Here is a 19,524-nt window from a genome sequence, read left to right on the forward strand (position 1 = left end):
ACATAATAAAAGTTTTTCATCAATTGCTTTTGCAATTCATGAACTGTTCTGATCATTTGTTTTTTGTTATGGTTCCTCAAGTGGATTCCATATTGTACAGCGACAACCTTAACTTAATGGATTAATTGAAATTAACGTGTTACAACTAGAGCTTTGCATCGCAATATGCGACAATCGAGAGGTACGAAAGTTTGACTATGGCATGGCTATGAGAATCTTAAGGCGCCGGTTCGGGCCCGACGTAGGTGCTATTTTTCACGAAGTTTTTATTAAGGAAGTTCTCAATACGTTTTACTCGGAGCAGAATTCGCTGCATCTTGAATTTGAGTTTCTTGTTGGTCGCTTGCAGGTCTTCTTCTTCGCGTTTTTCCTCCTCCTCACGCAGCCTGGTCTTCTGGCGCGACACGCGGCTAGCCTCGTTGTTCTTAAGACGATCTCGGTATACCTTCGCCTCTTCCTCCGTCATTTGGGACATCAGCTCCGGATCGGGTCCATCAGCGTGCGTTTTGGCAGGACGTCCTCGCTTGCGCTTGGTGCTGCCATTGGTCGATGTTGTGGCACTGAACGCTGATGTACTGGCGGTGGATGCAGCGGGCGATACGGGTGCTGTGATCAAGCCAGCGAATCCCGTCAGGCAAGTTGTTGCATGCGAGGTAGAGGTGCTAATTGAGTATGTGCTATTGGGCGTGCCCGGCGCTGAAATCTCTGGTAGTTGGGAGGATGTTGTACTATCCTCTACGCTGCGGAGCTCCTCATAAATTTGATGGTGGTTGGACACGTTACTTGGTGAATTGACCTATAAGCGACAAAAAAGTAGTGAATTAGTTGCCTGCGTATTTAATGAAAGGCTAGAGTAACTTACTTCACAAAGCTTGATCACCTGATCAATAATGTCAGGGGTGTTCATGACATCTGGATGGGTGATCTGTGATTTGTTGATGTAAAGAGCGAGCTTACTACGCTTCTGTGGCAGGGTCTCAACTGTTGGGACGAGAGACACTGCAGAGGCTGTGCGCTTCACGCCCAAACGCTGAGTGCATGGGGCTTCCTGCACAGCCGTAGCAGTGCAACCATCTTCGTTAAATCCACCAAGCGGGCCAAGACCGAAGCCCAACGACTGCTGGCTGAAGCTGTAGTTCTCCATGCTGTTCTCGTCAGCTGGTATGGGTAGCTCGTTGAAGTACTTAGTTTGGCTAGATGACCACAGGGTGGAACCTTGTGAGAAAGTTGACAGCATAGGATCGCTGTTCAGTATGTTGTCTAGATCCAAATCTGAATGTGGATCACTTCCGAAATCTATGCCATTGCAAATGGAGGCCATGTCTTCTGCCTCCTCCGCATTATCTAATTGTTGAACTTGAAATTCATCCATTAATGTTAAGTCGCTGTTAAAGTTGTCGCTGTAATTGCTATCCAATTCCAGATTGCACTGATCCATTTCCTTGCTCTCAATGTGATCCTCGGCAATCAGGTTTATGTCAAAGTCAAAGTCAAATATATCCGTCTCACTATAAATCTCTTTCTCAAACTCCTCGCTTTTACCGTTGCTGCTCGTCGTCGACGTAGCTTCTATATTTTGCAGGAATTCTATGGAAGATACAAAAGATTATTAATACCAAAAATAAAATTCGCATGCATTTTAGAATTTGTGCGTGTGCCAAATTATTAAATCGTTATATATTACAACTTTTTCAGTTACCCTTGCAATGACCACTTTTAAAAACTTATTGTTTCATATTCACTTAAGTACGCAATACTCTAATAAGAATGTAAAATTGCATTCCTATTGAGTACTTCGATCTAGAAACAACACAAAAATATTCTTCAAACTAATTATTTCTATATATTTTAAGTTAAAGAAGTACGTGAAATAGAATTCCCAATGTTGATGGCTCTAATAAATTCCCAATCAGATATTCAAAAGTAAAAAGAACTAACTTCGCTGAGCAGAATGAACTGAATGTCATACAACATATTTGCTATATTCCAATGCGTTGAATTCAAATATATTGCATACTTTTAAGCTGTCAGCCAATTTAGAAAGAGACAGCTAGCTACTGTAAATGTATTTCATCGCTATCTCGCTCACACAGTTGTGAAATTCACAAAACGAAACCAAATAACACAAACGAAAATAATACAAAGTGTAAATACAACAAAATTTATGGCAGACGGTAGATATAATATATAAAAAATATAGTAAATGAAATAAGTGAATTAAAAACAAAAATATTCTTAATTTCCAATAAGTTTCTAGTCTGTTTTGCGCGCAATGAAAGAGACAGCACAAGAGAGCGGGACCGAACACTCATTAGCCTAACTCGAAGCAAACATGACCGTGCATGCACGCTTTTAAAATGTTGACGAACTGTTAAGGGGATAAAATTTGATTGTGTTTGCAACATATTATACATTACACTAAAGTAAACCATTTAGCGGTAATTTAGGGCTAATAAAAATAATAATATTGATTGCCAATTTATTTAAATCATATTCTTCTTTTTTAATCAGGAGCATAATATATTTGTCAATTTAAGTTATGTGAGTTCAAATGCACAAAACAAAAATAAACACTTCTTGCAGATATACCTGCTAAAGGGCATTAAGATTTCTGTCGGAAAAATAAACTAATTTTAATCTAAAAATGTTGACATTTTCAAGAAATTAATTTAAATAATTATATATTTATATTATTTTCATAATTATTCACCTTTCTAACGTATTCTGAATCTGCTATGCGCGCTACTTCGCTTAACGTTCTTCACTTACGAAAGGTCTGACAATAACTGACTGCGAGTTGCAAAAACAAACCTTTTATCGAGAGCGATCGAGAGCGCAAGCCTACACATGCATACATACACATATATATATATGTGTGCGCAACCTGCCTTACACCAACAAGTGTTATGCGTATACTGTTGTCTCGCTCTGCCTCATGCGTGCTTTACAGGAGCTTCTTATTGGACAATTACATATGATTTAAATGTATTAGATATTGGCCTATGGCCGACATCTTACCAATGTATTCATATGTATAATTAACAGAAGTTTTGGGTTTTTCGATGCACCAATACAATTGCAGCTGGAATTTCACCAGAGCAGAGAAATATTCCTTATAACTTCGACTTGGATTCTGAACAAAGAGTGTCATCGTACATGCATACATATGTATGTACATATCTATTTATTAGCCTTGTGCTTATTTATTATGGAGTCTATTGAAAGACAAATAATTTTGTGTTACTTGAAACATTTAATAAATGCAGAAAGAAATATATAAATAATATTTTAATAGCCACAATATGCACTGCCGGTTGTTGTTGTACTATCTAGCGTATACGCGATGTGCAGGCTCTCATACATATATACACCTTGGTATTTATGTATGTGTATGTGAGAGTCCAACAACCGGCCGGCAAAAATCAGCTGTCTCGTATTTAGAGTGAGCTAGAGCGAAAGAGACAGCATGACTGCGTTTGATCGACGCGTCGCCCGTGAGAGCGGCACACATACTCCTACAAATAGTGCAAACTGGATACTCTCGCTTGCCTCTCTCAAATTTTGCGCATCATGCTAATCGAATTTCACAACAATTGGGGGAAGCATTAAAGCTTAAGACACCAATGTCAATGTCTCTAAATCGGGCATTAAGCAATTAACTTTTAAATAAAAATGTACATGCATATCTATGTAATTTGGAAATAATTTAAATAATGTGGAAATATTGATGTATACTTGATGTATACAAAGATCGGCACTTGTATTGACAGTAAAAATGAATCTAGGTCATGAGTTGACATATGTATGAATGTACATATATACATACATATGTACATATATACATATATCTGTCTTTAATATCAATAACAAATCTATACATACATATGTATGTACATATATAATGCTTAAAAATGGCCTGATTTTCCAGCGCTGCAGAACGCGCCTAACTCTACTTACTCTATGCCCATTTATGGACACGGTAATGGTTCAAACAAAGACGATAGTAAGGCCCAATGGGATAGCTGGGTGGCGCGAGATTCGACGCCTTTAGTGAAGTTTCTGATAAACCATATGATTGATTTCTGAATTTCATTTTGAAGTAAATGAAATTAATTCATAATGAGAAACATCTTGATTATTTAATTAACAAAACTTCAATAGAGTGCAAATAATTATGCATATAATGTTCTATAGGGCTTTCAATATAAAAATTGGTAAGTTGTTCTCAGGCCGGAATAAAATAAAAAATTAACAAATTAACAGGCCCTGTCATATATCAATTTAATTGATAATAAAAAAATATTTGTAATACAATTATAATAATACGTTATGTATGTAATTCTTCTGTTACTCTGGAATGCGTTTATAGCAAAATGCGCAATTGATTCGTTGGTGTTAAAAAAGTGACAGCATGACTCAGAGTTGCAAAAACAAAAACTAAAACGGCGAAGGGACGTACGTCGTACGGAAGCAAAGTGGCAGAATAGGTCTGTCTGCTGATAAGAACTTTGTGTAAATTCGATGGCAATTAATAGATGAAATCGTAATTCGCTCATTTCTGTCAAATAAAAAAGGATGCTTAAATGGATAGAATCTTCTAAATTAGCACCTAAAGCAGACTTTATACTCTCCTATCAATTAAGAGAATTGGCAATATCTACATATAACTTTCATATATGTAAATTCCCAGTATATGACAACCAATTCATACAATAAATATATAAATTGAGCTTTTCTTTGTCTTACAAATCATAATAGAAAATTTAACCATATTTAATTGTTCGTATTGGACGTTAAACAATAAGAAACTAACTTCTTGTTACGTGTTTTTATTTAAGTACACACATATGTACATCAATGACACCTATTTATAAAAAAGTTGGGAAAAGTGTAGCCGTAAAAGGCAATATTTAAACCTTTTGGTTCAAGTATAAAAAAATGCTTTGAACCTGATTCATCGTATTTAAGGCCTTCGGCTATGGGTATGGTTTGACTCTTTTGAAGCAATTCAGGTTGGCATGTATAATCGTTTATTAGCAGTGGCCAAGTCCAACTAGCTTTTACATACTTTGTTTGTCGTGCATAGCAACAGCAAATAGAGATAAATATCATCATGTATATACATTGAAAATGATTACTGTTGCAATCCAGTACCTAATACTAACAAATGTTTATAGTGTAAGTTAACACCTGAATATTTTTGAAACTAAGAGATCAATCAAGATATAATTTCAATCTATCTTGAGACAGATTTAATCTAATGCGGTTGTCAGAAAGATATAAAAATTCGAATATTCTAGGAAGTTACTCTATATGGATCAAAACGTGCATTTAGCCATGTTAAATGGCCAGAGCCCCCTTAAGGTATGACTCATAATAGCTATTGTTTGAAATGTAAAAGTTATACTGTATATATAATAATAAATAACAGTAAAAAGCCTAAAAGTGAATGTGATTCACATAACCCTCTTTGAAGCCAATTTGATGGAAAACAAGACGCTTGTCCGTCCCCATCCTATTTGGCATTACACAAATTACTCATGACTCTGTTGACTGCTTTGTGGTCGCAATGGGTCTTTGCACTGTGATCTTCTTCTCATTCATCAGGTGGTAATGTACCTCGATGTCATAGGCCGAAACAGCGTCCGTCTGCCAGCTGTTTCGGAAGAGCCAGCGGGCAGACGAGTGCCTTTCGATGCCTGCTATCTGACTCTTTCTCTAACTGATTGTTTGGCCACGCATGACTGTTGGCTACTTGTTTTGATTTCGAACAGTAACGAGAGAGTGCTGGTACAAATTACACACACAAACACAGTACTCACCATCTATGAACACCGGTACGTCTATCTCTTCAACTGTAGCAGTAGGCATTGCTCCACTCATATCCTGGCGGGACTGCATGTCTGCACCTGTCAGCTGTATACCAGCCATTGACGCCAGAGTCTGGGGCGTGCTCGAAACCGGGACCGTTTGCGTCACCGTTTCCACAGTCGGTGGATTTACCATTTGGTCGTTCGCGACCTGGTTTACTTGCGAAACTGAGCAACTCGAGCTCGGTTCTTGTGGGTATATTGTCCCAGTCAACGGGATACGGGATATTGGCTTCACGATACGGGATGCTGTCGCCGAAGATGTAAAGTTTACTGAAGAGCTCGCCGTAGGCAATGCAGCTTTCAGAGAATCCGTTGTTGGTACCGACCCTGGTAAAAAGGGTATTCTGATAAGACGAGTTCGAGGCGCGCTCTGCTCTGTCCTGTTGCTGCTGCTGTTGCTGCTTCTGTGCGTGGGCACCTTGATCAGTATGATTCTTGGATTGGGCTGTGTGTTTATAACGATTGGTATCGTTGTTGAGTTTGTTGTCGTCAACATAGGCGAATCCCTCGTAGGCACTATACGATCGGTTCTCTTCTGCGAGCAGTTGCAATTGGATGAGTAGATTCTCTCGCCAGTTGCTACTAAGTTTTGATGCTGTTCCTGTGCCTCGTATGTTGTTGCCTGTACTCGTGCTGGCTCCTGGATCATCAATATTATATCTTTGGGATTTTCGGTATTCCGTTTGGTTGCTGCTTGAGTTGGTGCCGTAAGTACAATCGGATAAGTTGTTTTGACAGTCGTTGTTGGTGATGTTCTTGGTATGCTCGATGCTGTTGTTTGATTCGCTCTGTGGCCTATTTTGGCTGGCTTGGATTTCGACGCTGAATGCCATTTTGAACGGGGCTGCTCGATGCAATTGCCACAATTTCAATACAATTTGGTGATTTCGTTTAAGTTTTTTTTTTTTTTTTTTTTGGTGAACGGTTCGTATTTCAGGTTTCGGTTCGACAGGATTTCAAAATTTATACAAATTTCAGAATTTGTAAAAATTTTGATATATATTTCAGGATATGGCGATGAGTGGAGCAAGCACATTTTAGAGTTTTGGTTTGGTTTTTTTTGTTTTTATGTGAAAGAAAGTAGACAAAAGAAAAAAGATTTTGTTATTACACAGAACGACGACGTTGTGAAGCACGATCCTTTGTTAGGGTTCGCGCCACATCTTTTGTGGATTATGCGAAATGTTGTGTAGGTTTGTATGTTACCCCAAATCATGGGTATATTATCAATAGGTCAGAGACATCAATATATTAACAAAAATAATTTTTGTCTTGATATCTCCAACTATTGAGTTTTATAACAGATCAATTTATTTTAGCAGGATTCATACAGTGAATGAATGAGATGTGTGAGTGCATGTTTTTTATTTTTTTTTTTTAATTTCTTTTCTGGCTCATGCTCGTTAGTGATATTTTCCGTTTTTTCCTTTGCCTTTTTTCCATATTTTCCTTTTTATATACATATATATATATTTTTTTTTTTTTTTTTTTTTTTTTTTTTTTTTTTTTTTGGAATTACTCCTTTTTTTATTTTGTATTTTTTTATTTATTTTTTTTTTTTTTTTTTTTTTTTTTTATTTGGAATTACTCCTTTTTTTTGGAATTACTCCTTTTTTTGGATTTACTCCTTTTTTGTTGGGATTTCTCCTCTTTTCATAAAACAATCTTACAAACTATTTAGCGATTGTTATTTCAATCAAGCAGGAATGATGCTTACAACTAGAAGATAAAAAGACTTTGTATACTTACTTTTAATTGACCGTTGGAGAGGAACAATGAAATTGTTAGGGAAGCTCTAAACAAGCTCTAAAAGAGTCGTCAACACAACTTCCTTTTAGACTGAAAGGAAAAATTAAGAAAAATTTGTATTTCTTTAAAGGTTCAATGAATATCAACAAGTGCATATAAATCTATGTACATATATGTATGTATAACATTTACTACATATGCATGTGGAATATATATATGTATGTATGTAATAATAACACTTGACAATTATTGCGTATGTGCTATGTAAGCCAAAAACTAACTTGTAGAACATGAAGTAGGCACCAGATATGAAAGTCTTTTTTATTCAATACACCCTAGAAGGGCATGATAGGCAGCAAAGCTTTTTTGTAGCGTCAGAAGATAGCTAAAGCAAAAGCTGCAAATTTAATTTCACAAGAGTGCTTTGCACCAGTAAAAAAAAAAATGATGGTCGCCACCGGCAGCAAGAACAACAACAGAAACCAGTTCGCAGTGGGGCCTGACGCCTAATCAGTTGTTGGTTACCCGCGATCGAGTTTTGCTGGCGATGTAAAGACAATTATATAGCGGGCGACATTTAGATAGATATATGCGCGCACACACATACGCAAAGTCGTTGTAAGACTTGCGTGCTTCAGATAATGGGCCATATCGCAATCTCGTTGCCATATCAAATCGTGCGCCCAGGCAACAACGAAAAACAATTACTAATTGCTGGAAAATCACCACGTACTTTTACACATATAGACATTTATAGCGTGTGCTTTACTAAATTATTCCTCTTCTAACCCCTTGCCAAATATCAGTGTATAACCAAATATATGTGAGCAATTATAGGCACGAAAAAGAGCTACAGTAGTAAAAAAAACCCCCGCCTGACATGTGTGGGTGTGTGCTTATCCAAGTGTGTGTCACCATCAGCTCCTGCCTACGCTATAGCCACTATATCCATTGGTATGTATGTAAAATAACTACATACATATACATACATTTCTATCAACAGTATATATGTACATATGTACATATGTATGTACATGTATGGATATATTTGTATTTTTATTAATTATTCACTGGTATGTTTGTTTGTATGTGTGTGTTTGTATACATATATTTGTATGTAAATATATATGTAAACATATGCATATGAATGTATGTATGTAAATTGCTATGCACATTTGTACATATGTATGTATGTGTGTACATACAAACATACATGCATATGCGCTGCCTGTAATTGTTGCTAGCATTCAATTCAATATGGCGGCCGGCAAAAAAAAAATTAAACACTAAGAGCTTTCGATATATAGTATTCATATACATATGTACGTAAGCTGAAAAACCCAGTATGTGCGACGAATACTTACATAAATTTATAATTTGTGTCTTCAAGGACTGTTGGCCGGCTGTTAAAGACCTGACCGAAAAATTCACTTGGTTTTTTAACGACGCAGTTTATTGGGTGGTTTTTCGAACCACCACCTGATTGTCTCAACTCGCGTTGCCGTTGCTTTTATAAATGTTCTTTAACAAATACGCAGTTGTTGTTCTACGTAGAACAGCAACAATTCTTTTACTAAATCTGTTAATGATTCACTTCTATCCTTTGCTAGGAATATACACCGAAATGCTAGATGTATATGCGCTTTATTTATATTTTGCACTTCACATCCAATAGAAAACAGAGCTGAGTGTGACTCAACTGCTTGCTTGTAGTATTCACTTGGAATTGAACGGACAGATCGCCACGAAAACAGCCAGTCGAGGCAGAAAAGACCTACAAAATGCACGAACTGTAATCTGACGAATTTAGTTTCGTTGTGAAATTCAAAAAGCTCTGCAATAAACCTGTTTGCCATAGGCAGATAACTTGCTGAGAGTGTGTGCGAAAGAGCTTTTTACACAGATACTTTTGAGAGCGCCCAAGCGTAAGCTTTGTTATGCACTGTGCTCTTTCTTTTTCAAAGGCCGCATAAGGTTCTACCTCAAGTGGAGGTATTGTTACGTCATTAAAAAAATGTTTAAATTAGATGTTGCAAATTTTAATACATACAAATGTAAATTAAATATATAGTTGTAGATACTCTGAATATTGTAATGTCAAATTAAATAACTCATATTCCACTTTACCAGTTTAATACCATGAAAAATGAGTACAAAAACCAAGAAAACGTGTTTCTCTTGAGTGACGTCACAGCGCTACTTTGACTCTCACTTGCGAATATCAACCTGTTGACTATTCCACAGTGTCGCAACATGTGTGTATTAATGTATGGATATGTACATATACCCATTTCTGTGTATGTATGTATGTAAATATAAACAAGTGCACCGGCCGGCTAGCAATTCCTTTGATTATGCATACGTAAATAGTAATGCCCACATATAAGAAGATATTTATTTAAACATAATGTACATATATAATTATATATGGGTATGTATATTATTTTATGTTAAATGATTGCATAAATAAAATTTACATTTTTATTTAAGTGTGTAAGTAATGTAATAATTAATAAAATATTGATGCGTTACAACTCATAAAATGTACAAGGTTCATACAAAGATTTTCCACTAAGTACATACAATGTATCAAAACTCTTCAAAATTGAATCCCGCTAACTTAAAGTGGTTTAATGGCATACTATGTAGCCATAAAGTTATGATTTCATAGTTTAAAAATTCGTTAGGGTTTTTAAATTTGGGGGTTTTACTCTTGCATATGCCAGCACAGCTTTTGTAAGCTGGCATTAGTCAGCAACTCTTTCGGTGTGTGTGCATGCAAGATAAAAGCTCGTTCACCAGTTCTCAGAATTTCAGAGCTTTCTTAACTCACACACCTACACATGATTCACAGATGTGAAAGCGTGCGCGTATGAATGTTTGTGTTGAATTGTGGCGACAATTCAAAAACACATGAGTCATGCTGCCGACGCAGAAACCGAAAAGCTCCTGGGTGCATGTGATGTATGTAATATTGACTTTGAGGGATAGGTTAGTGCGGGGAATGGTATTAAAAGCTTTGCAATGGTTAAACACCTAATATTATATTTTAAATGTATGTACATGACATATACAGATATAGTTGTACATGTATGTATGTGTGTACCTGACGTCGCTTTTGGCACTGAACTCAGAGTGACACTGAGTGGCACGAGATCGGAATACAAACGTAAATGTCAAGAAGAAGCAATCAAATAATTAACAATGACCAAACTTGTTGCTGAAATCAGTTTGGAAAATTTGCTAGCCACCATGATTGCACACTTTTCTGTGCCAAGAGACACGCCAATAAAAAACTTTCACGTAACACTTAGTCTGTGTGTACATACACACATACATACATATGTATGTAAATACATTTGAAAGAATCTATCATAGATAGGGTCATTTTAAATTGTGTGAACTTATCTTTGTAGTATTATGTATGTATTTATTTTGATATACAAATTTATCCGTACATGAATACATTGTCTACATATGTATACTTGCATCCTTATATTTACAAATAGCTTGCGATCGCCATATGTAAATCTAAAAGTTCACTAAGCCTATTCAAGTACTAAAATGTAGGGTGTTCAACTGGGCGGCAGTTCACATATGCTGCAAACGCGTAGGGTGTGCGCGGTTGAAGAAACTCAACATAGAAGCACGTGTAGCATATGTATGTGTGTAGCATACGCGTGTGTGAACATTGATGACTGATTGTGTGATATGTACATGATTGTGGGTGCCTCCCTATCATTGAGTAAACTAGTTTAGGTATGGTATATAAAATAAACGATGTTTAAGGTCATCGAATGTCAGCGACATTATCATAAGTGGGCTCGTCTCTGGGACGACGGATCGTCAAACTACTTACCGCTCATTCCGATGCCGCCGCGTGTGGCTAGCAAGTTCCGATGCAACAATTTTACTGTACTTTTGTGTTGAATTGATTTCTCTAAGTGTGGCTCAAAACCGAAAACCTCGGCAACAAATGCTGCGACGATTAATAATGTCACGCTTCCTTCGCAAACCCTTGGAGCGCTTTAGTAGAGTCTTATTAGGCGTAGTATTGCCCGTGATGGTCTTAGCCAATAGATACTTATTGTAGTTAATGCAATGATGCCAGCCACGCATACGCATACGCATACACTTCAAATTGTTGAGCATGGGAACTTGCTGCCACGAATGTTGCATAGACATAAAGACAACGACAGGCGAATGTTGCATGACGTTGTTGCGTCCCTTGTTGTGGTTGATTATCGCGTTGACGCCTCTTGTTGTTGTTGTTCTGGTCGTTGTTTTTGTGTTAGCAATAATAGGAACGACCAACATAATACTTGGGCGATCCGCCGATAAAATGAAATCAGTTAATTGAATCTCACGTAGAACTTATCAAAGAGATATTCTCTTATCTATATATGTATGTTTGTATACACCACTCGTGTACAACTATTAAAATCAAATAATATTAAAGTAGTTTTTAGTTTGTTTATTCTTTGTTTTTCAACACTTTTTGCTCTTGGGTCACTTTTATTAACAAATTGGAAATAAATTATTGTTCTATGAATAAAATATCTTTATATAAAAGTTCACTTGCTGATGCCATTAAGACCGTAACCGAAGTATCAATTGAAATGAAACTAGTTTTCCATAAACCCGTGTTTGAAACACTTTTAAAACAATTTCACGAATTTTCGCAGATTTGCAAAGCTTTTTAATACGTTCGTTGTTGTTTTTGCTAAAAGCTCACTGAATTCACGACTCGACTTGCGATACGATATAAAATTTGCTCTGTTCACGGCGGCTAAAGTTTTGTTACTAACGGATGCCAATCGAGTCAACCAGTCGCTGGACTCATTCAACCCACCTATGCATGTACGTAAGCAACTTTGCTGCTGATAAAATTTGCGCTGCCGGCTATCGTTGAATCGCATCCCATGCTATCCTATGCCATACACCCCGACATCTATGTGTTGGCTCTCAGCTGGCTGTTTGATTGCCGTGCCCCCAAAATTAATTTCTATTTATGCTAAGATGCTTTCGCACATAACTTTTATTTTTAGCCCTAGCAACTACTGCAGCTCCTACTTAATGAGGTTGTTAATTGAGTGGATTGTCTTTTCAATTGAATAACCGACGTGTGAAACAATTTGAATTAAATTTTATAAGTATACTGCTAGAAATTTTTGCAAATGTTAGAGAGACCTTAACACCTTTAAATTGCCATTGAATTGTAAAATTTCGGCGTAATCTTGTTGTCAAAATATATTTGCCTAAGTCTGTATACACATTCACACACATACATATGTATGTATGAACATATAACAGGCTGCACACAAGAGCACAAATACTTCTGTATGTACATATGTACATATATGTAATATAGAAATACGTAAATAGTACCACTAACCAGAGAGCTCTCTGGTTAGTGATAGTACACTACATACATACATATATAAAAGTACATGTATTCATAAAAGTTTACTGAATACGCAAACATATATGAGAGCTTATCAGCAGACATTTAAGGTACAACACTCATTTGATAAATGAGTTGTGTTGGGTTTATTTTATTTTATTAATCTTAAAATTGTTCTGTTCATTCACCTATGATGCGTAAATTGTTTGTAGGGTGCACAATCGTGAGATGTTGGCTTGCAGCATGCGTGAGAGCAGAGAGAGAGAGAGAGAGAGAGAGATAGAGAGAGTAAGTTCGCTTTACCAGTTTGGCTGATGCAACAATTGCTACACATTACAACAGCAGCTGTTCGTCGCGACTCGCGAGGCGCGTTTAACAGCTGATGAGTAGCTTGTTGCTAAACTAGTGCAGCATGTTGCTATGGGCACTAGGAACTTTAGTTTAGATACAAGTGAAATGTTTACAATAATTTCAGATCGAAATAGAGAAACATAGTCATCCGTCGCCCTTACATACATATGTACATACATACATATAGCCTCATGTGACTCTGAATCGTATATCATATACAAAATCGCGTGTCTTTTAGGTTCAAAGAATGCATAACATTGTTCGTATTTTTATTTTCAAAATTTTAAAAGTGGGGAAACCAATTTATAAATATATCTGCATACTTTTTATTGGTGCAACGTTTGTCTTACCATTTCTGAAATATTTTTAGCATAAATGACATGGAAATACAACGATTTTTTCGATAATATTTATTTATTTATTTCATTCATTCATTCATTATTCATTTAGTGTCTAAAATGTCTTTCAAGTTAAATTGTATTTGGGAATCGGGGAACAACATACAAACATTACTCACATTTAATTAAAATTAATATTCATTCGAATACCATTGGAAATTTGTATTTGAATCACAAATTCAGATTGAAATTCAATTGAAAAATTTCACAATATTCGATTTGAGCTACTTTCAATATCTATTTACAAAACACAATTTGTGAAAGATTTTGTAGATAGGATTTATATATAGTATATGCTTACATAGTATATCTGAATTATTTTTGATTAGGGCTGGTGGAAAGTTACATTTAATTTTTACTAGCTATTTACAATTTTCTTTATTTCTTTATTTTTATTTTTTTTAATTTCTTGTTGAACGGAGAGAATTTTTCTTTAACGCGGACTTTAAGCCACACTTTTACTTCAATGAGAGCTGCAGTGAACTAGATTACCGAGCCTGGAAAATATTTATGTATATGTATACATATAAATATATATATATGTACACATAGGCATATCCATATATATATCACTCTAGCTACTTACATACACATATACATATATAGATCTAGCATTGACACAGACATACGAACATATTTACAGATATGTATGTGAGCTACGACAAAGTGAGAGCTGAGAGCTTGGAGATTACAAAGTAAAAATTCGACTACATCGATTGCAGTTTAGTATTTACAATCCGGATTATCAGAACTAACTTAACTGATAGTACTCTGGAGCAAAATCATTCGCCAGATTGCTCAGGAAATTGAAGTCCGACGAGCTGTTCGAGTTCTCCAGCCCGCTGATGACGGCTGCACCACCAACCCCTGAGCCACCACCAGTGTTGGCAAACGCCTGCAGTTGTCCGCCGAAATTTGTGTTTGAATTGTGCAGATGATTGGCGGGCAGAGGCGGAGCACCGACTACGTGAACAGCAGCAGCTGCAGCAGTTGCTGGATTGTGGTGCGCATGTATATGTGGGTGAGCCTGTGCCTGCATCTGGTGATGCGGATGGTGTGGATTAGCGTGCGGATGCGGCACTGGGTGGCTGTGTGTGGGCGGAACTGGTGGTTGTTGTTGACCCGCAGCTGGGTCATAGTAGCCACCGGCAAAGTTGTTGTATCCGTCGCAGTTCTCCATTTGCAGGCCAAGCGCACTGTACGTTTCCCCAGCTCCAATGTGATGCATGTGCCTGAAAGAAACAATTAATTAATTTGAACACTATTGCATACATGTTTCATAAAATGCGGAACGAAGCACGAAGCAAGGCTACGTCCAATGTGCAGCAAACGGTTCGAATTTCTTTATTTAGCAATTATAGTGTAATTCAAATTCGTTTTTTAATTGGCGGTATCGTTCAACGTGGGACTTGTTTCATATTTCTCTTGAATTTTGTCAAGTGTGGAGGGGTTTTAAATAAGCTTCCCTAAATGGCTTTGCATTTCACAAGCAGCCACCCCCTTTATCTATTGCTAATTATTATTGTTTATTTATATTGAGTTCGGCCAAATTTATCGTACCAATATTGCCTGCACTATCGATGCCATATTATGGCGATATTGGTGGTGGCTAGCGATAGCTTTGGAAATTTATTGAGCACTAGGTGGCGTCAAGTCTTTACATGTGCAACGTTGAACGTTGTTCAGTGGTTGCGTACTTCACTAGCTCGCCGCTTAAATAAAGTTAGCTGGGTGATTCTCAACTTCACTAACTGGTACTGTCGAAGTGGAGTCATTCGTAAAGTGGTTCTGTACATCACTAAATGGACGGTTTAGAAGTAAGATAACTGGTAATCGAACCGCAAGTGATTGTGTACCTCACAAGCTGATAGCCTGTCGCTTAGAGAGCTATTTAGAGGTAACATTTAATGGCGACTTACTGCTGCTGATTAAGAGGGCCTTGCTGTGGGGGTTGTTGCTGCTGCTGCGGCTGTTGTTGAAAGACCACCGACTGATGTTGGTGTTGGAAATTCATGTTGTCGTAGTAAGCGCCACTCGCCTGCGACTTAGGATCATAAAAGTTGCTTGGCCCGTTAATAGGTGGCGCCTCAAAGTCACCAATGGGATGATGCTGCTGTTGGTGTTGTTGGTGGTTCATGTACGCGCTGCCGCCATTGGTGTCGTTATAGTTGTAGTAGAACTGTTCGTGTTGGTGTTGTTGATTATTCTGATGGAAATTGACATTGGCCGCATTGCTGTTTGGTTTCGGACTTAGATATTCGCCGTGAAGCGGTTGCTGCTGCTGCTGTTGCTGTGGCTGCTTGTGCGGGTTGTGATGCGGCGAGGCGGCGAATTCAATATCGTATTTGCCATAATAGTCCTGCGGCATCTGCTGCGGCGCCGGCAAATTTTTCGTATTTGCATTCGGATTGGGGCTGGAATAGTATCCAGCGTTTGGGAAATAAGCCGCCGGCACAGATGCGCCGCTGTTCTCGCCCAGCGGAGAGGCAACGGCAATTGATATGGCATTCGCATTAGCGCTCTGATATCGTTTCTTGCCGCCAGCCTTGACTGCCGGCGTGTTGGAAGCGACGGCGGTGGCGGCGTCTGGATCACGACGAAAACTGGCCAAACTAGGGCCCGCATCATAGCCAAATGGCGACGCCTTCGATGAGGTGGAAACGGCCTCTTTCTTGATAACCTGATACGTAGGATATGCATACATACACATGGATAAACTTAAGATGCGGATCGGGCTAAACACTTACCTGGCTGTGACCGTCGTCTTTTTTCTTCACCTTAATGGGACTTTCATCGATGTCCTCGTCTAGGCTAACGCTGGACGCTACGCTGGAGTCGGCGCTGATGACGTTCGAAGCGGAGACGGTGCTGCTGCCCAGCAGATTGGACGAAATGCCTGTTTCCAGCGATGAATTGGGAGTAACTGTATTTAAGCATCAATTAAGTTTTAGTCTAGGATTCCCTCAGCCGCGCTGCAAACTACTTACGACTGCCTGCGCTCGGATTATTGTTCGTGGCGCTGGGCGTATTGTTGTTGTGTCCTCGGGAATTGGACGTGGAGTCGGGTATATCGTCGGAGGGCAGCTCGCAGCCTTGACACGACTTCTTCGAATTGGAATCTACGTTTCGTGTGAACCAATAAGCAAATCAGTTTTGGTTTGAAGTGCGCAAATTGATGATATGTTTTTATAAAGAAAACCAAACCAAAATACAAAAAATAAAGAAATAAACAAAACTAAAAATAAGAATAAGAATATGAATCGAAAGAACGCGCCAACCCGAGCCACTAAAGCCGGCGATATCCGCAAAAGGGTTAGCTCAAAGTCGCGTGAGGCGACGGGGAAACTCTCTCAGCTCTCGCTAAAGTTGAGCCCTCCTCCAGCTGACAGTGATTGATAAGCTACAGCATATTCTACTCTTCCTCTTTGCGTAATCAGCCTCAAAAAGTAAAAGTGACCCGCTAAACCCAACCGAGTGCTTCACGGCAGAGTTGTTAGTGATTCGGTTAAGTTGGGAATACAATAATTTTTCTATGTCAGTTGATCAGGTCTTTAAGGTGATCCAAATATAAAACAATCTTCGATATCATCAGAAGATTATCATGACAAATATATTTGTTTTTACTTAAATTTTAAATAATACGATTGTACGTATATGGGCCTTACTTGGGATTCAGATGGAATATCAATATCTTAGGCAAACTTCAGTGAAAACTGGAAAAACGTAACTATTTCAATAAATTATTTTCCATTTTTTCCAGTTTCAGGATTTGCCCTGAGCTACCATATCGGAACTGAGTATTTAGACTAAAAATCTGAAAACTTATTGAACAGAATTCGGAGGACTTAAGAATTCAGATAGATCTACAATATTTGTACATATGGCATCAATAAGTATGTTTTTTTACTATTCACAATGGTTAATGTTCTACTCTCAAATAATATTTCAGTCATTTAAGTCTCTTTCTAATTAAAATTAGTTTCGAGTCCGTAATAAAAAAATATTTATTTTTTCTAATAAAATTAAAGTTTTTTAAGTCTCTATTAACTCAGTTTTTGTTAATTAAAGCAAATATTTTTGAATATAAATTTGAAATAAACTTTGCACTCACTGCTATCGGACTGATCATCGTCACCTTTGAGGCTGTCCTTGTTGTCCTCATCGTCGGTCTTCGACAGCGTTTGCCTCTTGTGCTTCATGCGACGATTTTGAAACCAAACTTTGACCTGGAATAGACAAATGGCCACACGAAGTGCATTGCATTACATCATAGCAGTTGAAGCGAGGTGTGAAAGAGGGCAATTAAAACGAAGAAAAGACGTCAGCCGAGACGAACATGTGCGGAACTCAGCCACTGTCAACCTTGGCGTAGTGTAATTCATCACAAATAATGGAATTTTTGCACCTTTTAAAGAGCAGGTGGAGGGCTGACAGACGGACGGACTGAGTGCCAGACCGTCAAGCTGAGCATTGAAAAAAATTGTGTAAGAAATGGCAGACGGAAGAGGGCAGAGCAATCGCGCTGCATTTGGGGCTGCGGTGGAGGAAGGCAAAGAGTTGGCACTCACCTGTCGCTCGGTCAGATCCAGGCTGGCAGCTATTTCAATTCTTCTTGGGCGGCATAAATATTTATTGAAATGGAATTCCTTCTCCAGCTCCAGCAGCTGCGTGTTTGTGTACGCGGTGCGCAGACGTCGGGGCAGGCCGTTTTCTGGAACGAATTCAGCTGCAATTGAAAATTGCATATTCTGGTTTGAGTCCGTGGGTAAATGTGAATTTGAACGTGGCTCTACGTGGATAGCGGAGCGTCTTCTACTAGCAAATTGCAAACGCTTCGACTTGGCGTACAAGTTCGGGGCGTAACCAACAACAACAACAACTACAACGACAACAACAAGGACTGACAGGAATCGAGTGCGACAACTTGAAGTATTGAAGATTCACTGCAACTGCAGGAACTTATCCTGCTGCTACTGCTACTGCTGCTCCTGCTCCTGTTTCTGCTCCTGCTCCTAGACTGACTGTGATTGCGATTGCAATTGCGATTGTGTGCGATCAATCCATCAGCTCGTCACCGGCCATAACTAATTCGAAGCTGTGGCAACTAAGCGGCAAGCGCTTCCTGTCTGCCGCCTCGCCCTATGTGCGGCTGCAGCTGATGTTAATGTGGCTGCCACGAAATGCGAGTAACGCAGCTCGGCAGCAAAGTTTTGTAGTCGCGCGACGCGAGCAGCTTCCACTCTCACAATGCCCAGCTCTCTAGCTCAATCTCAAGCGTTAAGTAATTAACAAAAATCTAATCAATCAATTCGTGAGGCGCGTGAAGCATTGCCACAAGGCGGCACGTAGCGACACTTCAAGTAGTTTGGCTACTGTTTCTACAGCATCTTCTTTCATCTCACCCAGCTTGCTCATCTCTGCGTTAGATTCATTAAAATATCTGGCTAGGTGTTGTATGTGAAGATGCATGGAAATTGTAAGAAGTTTACTCTTCTCAATATCTGCTTGGTTTCGTATTAAGATAAAGCTTTAATTGCATTTAATTTAAGTACAGTAGAATCCGGTTATAATGATTCCGCTTATAGCGTCTGTAAATTCTGGTCCCCAGACAAACATTTATGAGCGAACTTATACGGTTATAGTGCCTTCCGTGTATAACGACGGTCCCTTGAGTGTCCTTATAACCGGATTCTACCGTATTTATTATTCTTATACAAACTGTGAGCTAATTAATAAATAAATGGACTAA

The 19,524-nt window shown here is 38.3% G+C and overlaps 2 protein-coding genes across 3 annotated transcripts in view; both read right to left on the minus strand.

Annotated features, from left to right (window-relative positions):
- Positions 1 to 51: 51 nt before the first annotated feature.
- On the minus strand, positions 52 to 6,624 carry LOC6573727. The gene is made up of 3 exons (XM_001999750.4): positions 5,823 to 6,624; positions 863 to 1,587; positions 52 to 796 (listed from the first exon to the last, which is right to left on the minus strand). The coding sequence occupies exons 1-3, from the start codon at positions 6,520 to 6,522 to the stop codon at positions 218 to 220; spliced, it is 2,004 nt and encodes a 667-aa protein (XP_001999786.3). The 5' UTR covers positions 6,523 to 6,624; the 3' UTR covers positions 52 to 217.
- A 7,155-nt stretch (positions 6,625 to 13,779) lies between these two features.
- Positions 13,780 to 19,524, minus strand: part of LOC6573726 (homeotic protein proboscipedia) — a 40,154-nt gene continuing 34,409 nt past the window's right edge. Inside the window, exons 4-9 of one of the 2 annotated variants that reach the window (XM_032733747.2) lie at positions 18,344 to 18,486; positions 17,887 to 18,001; positions 16,763 to 16,894; positions 16,523 to 16,698; positions 15,695 to 16,455; positions 13,780 to 15,007 (exon numbers count right to left, since the gene is read on the minus strand). In XM_032733747.2, coding sequence (XP_032589638.2) covers positions 14,527 to 15,007; positions 15,695 to 16,455; positions 16,523 to 16,698; positions 16,763 to 16,894; positions 17,887 to 18,001; positions 18,344 to 18,486 — 1,808 coding nt within the window. In that variant the 3' untranslated portion in view covers positions 13,780 to 14,526. Of the gene's footprint in view, positions 15,008 to 15,694; positions 16,456 to 16,522; positions 16,699 to 16,762; positions 16,895 to 17,886; positions 18,002 to 18,343; positions 18,502 to 19,524 lie in introns of both variants that reach the window. The other variant, XM_001999749.4, reaches the window with a different exon arrangement.

The sequence above is a fragment of the Drosophila mojavensis genome, unplaced genomic scaffold, assembly GCF_018153725.1.
Source record: "Drosophila mojavensis isolate 15081-1352.22 unplaced genomic scaffold, ASM1815372v1 contig_16, whole genome shotgun sequence".
Lineage (NCBI taxonomy): Eukaryota > Metazoa > Arthropoda > Insecta > Diptera > Drosophilidae > Drosophila > Drosophila mojavensis.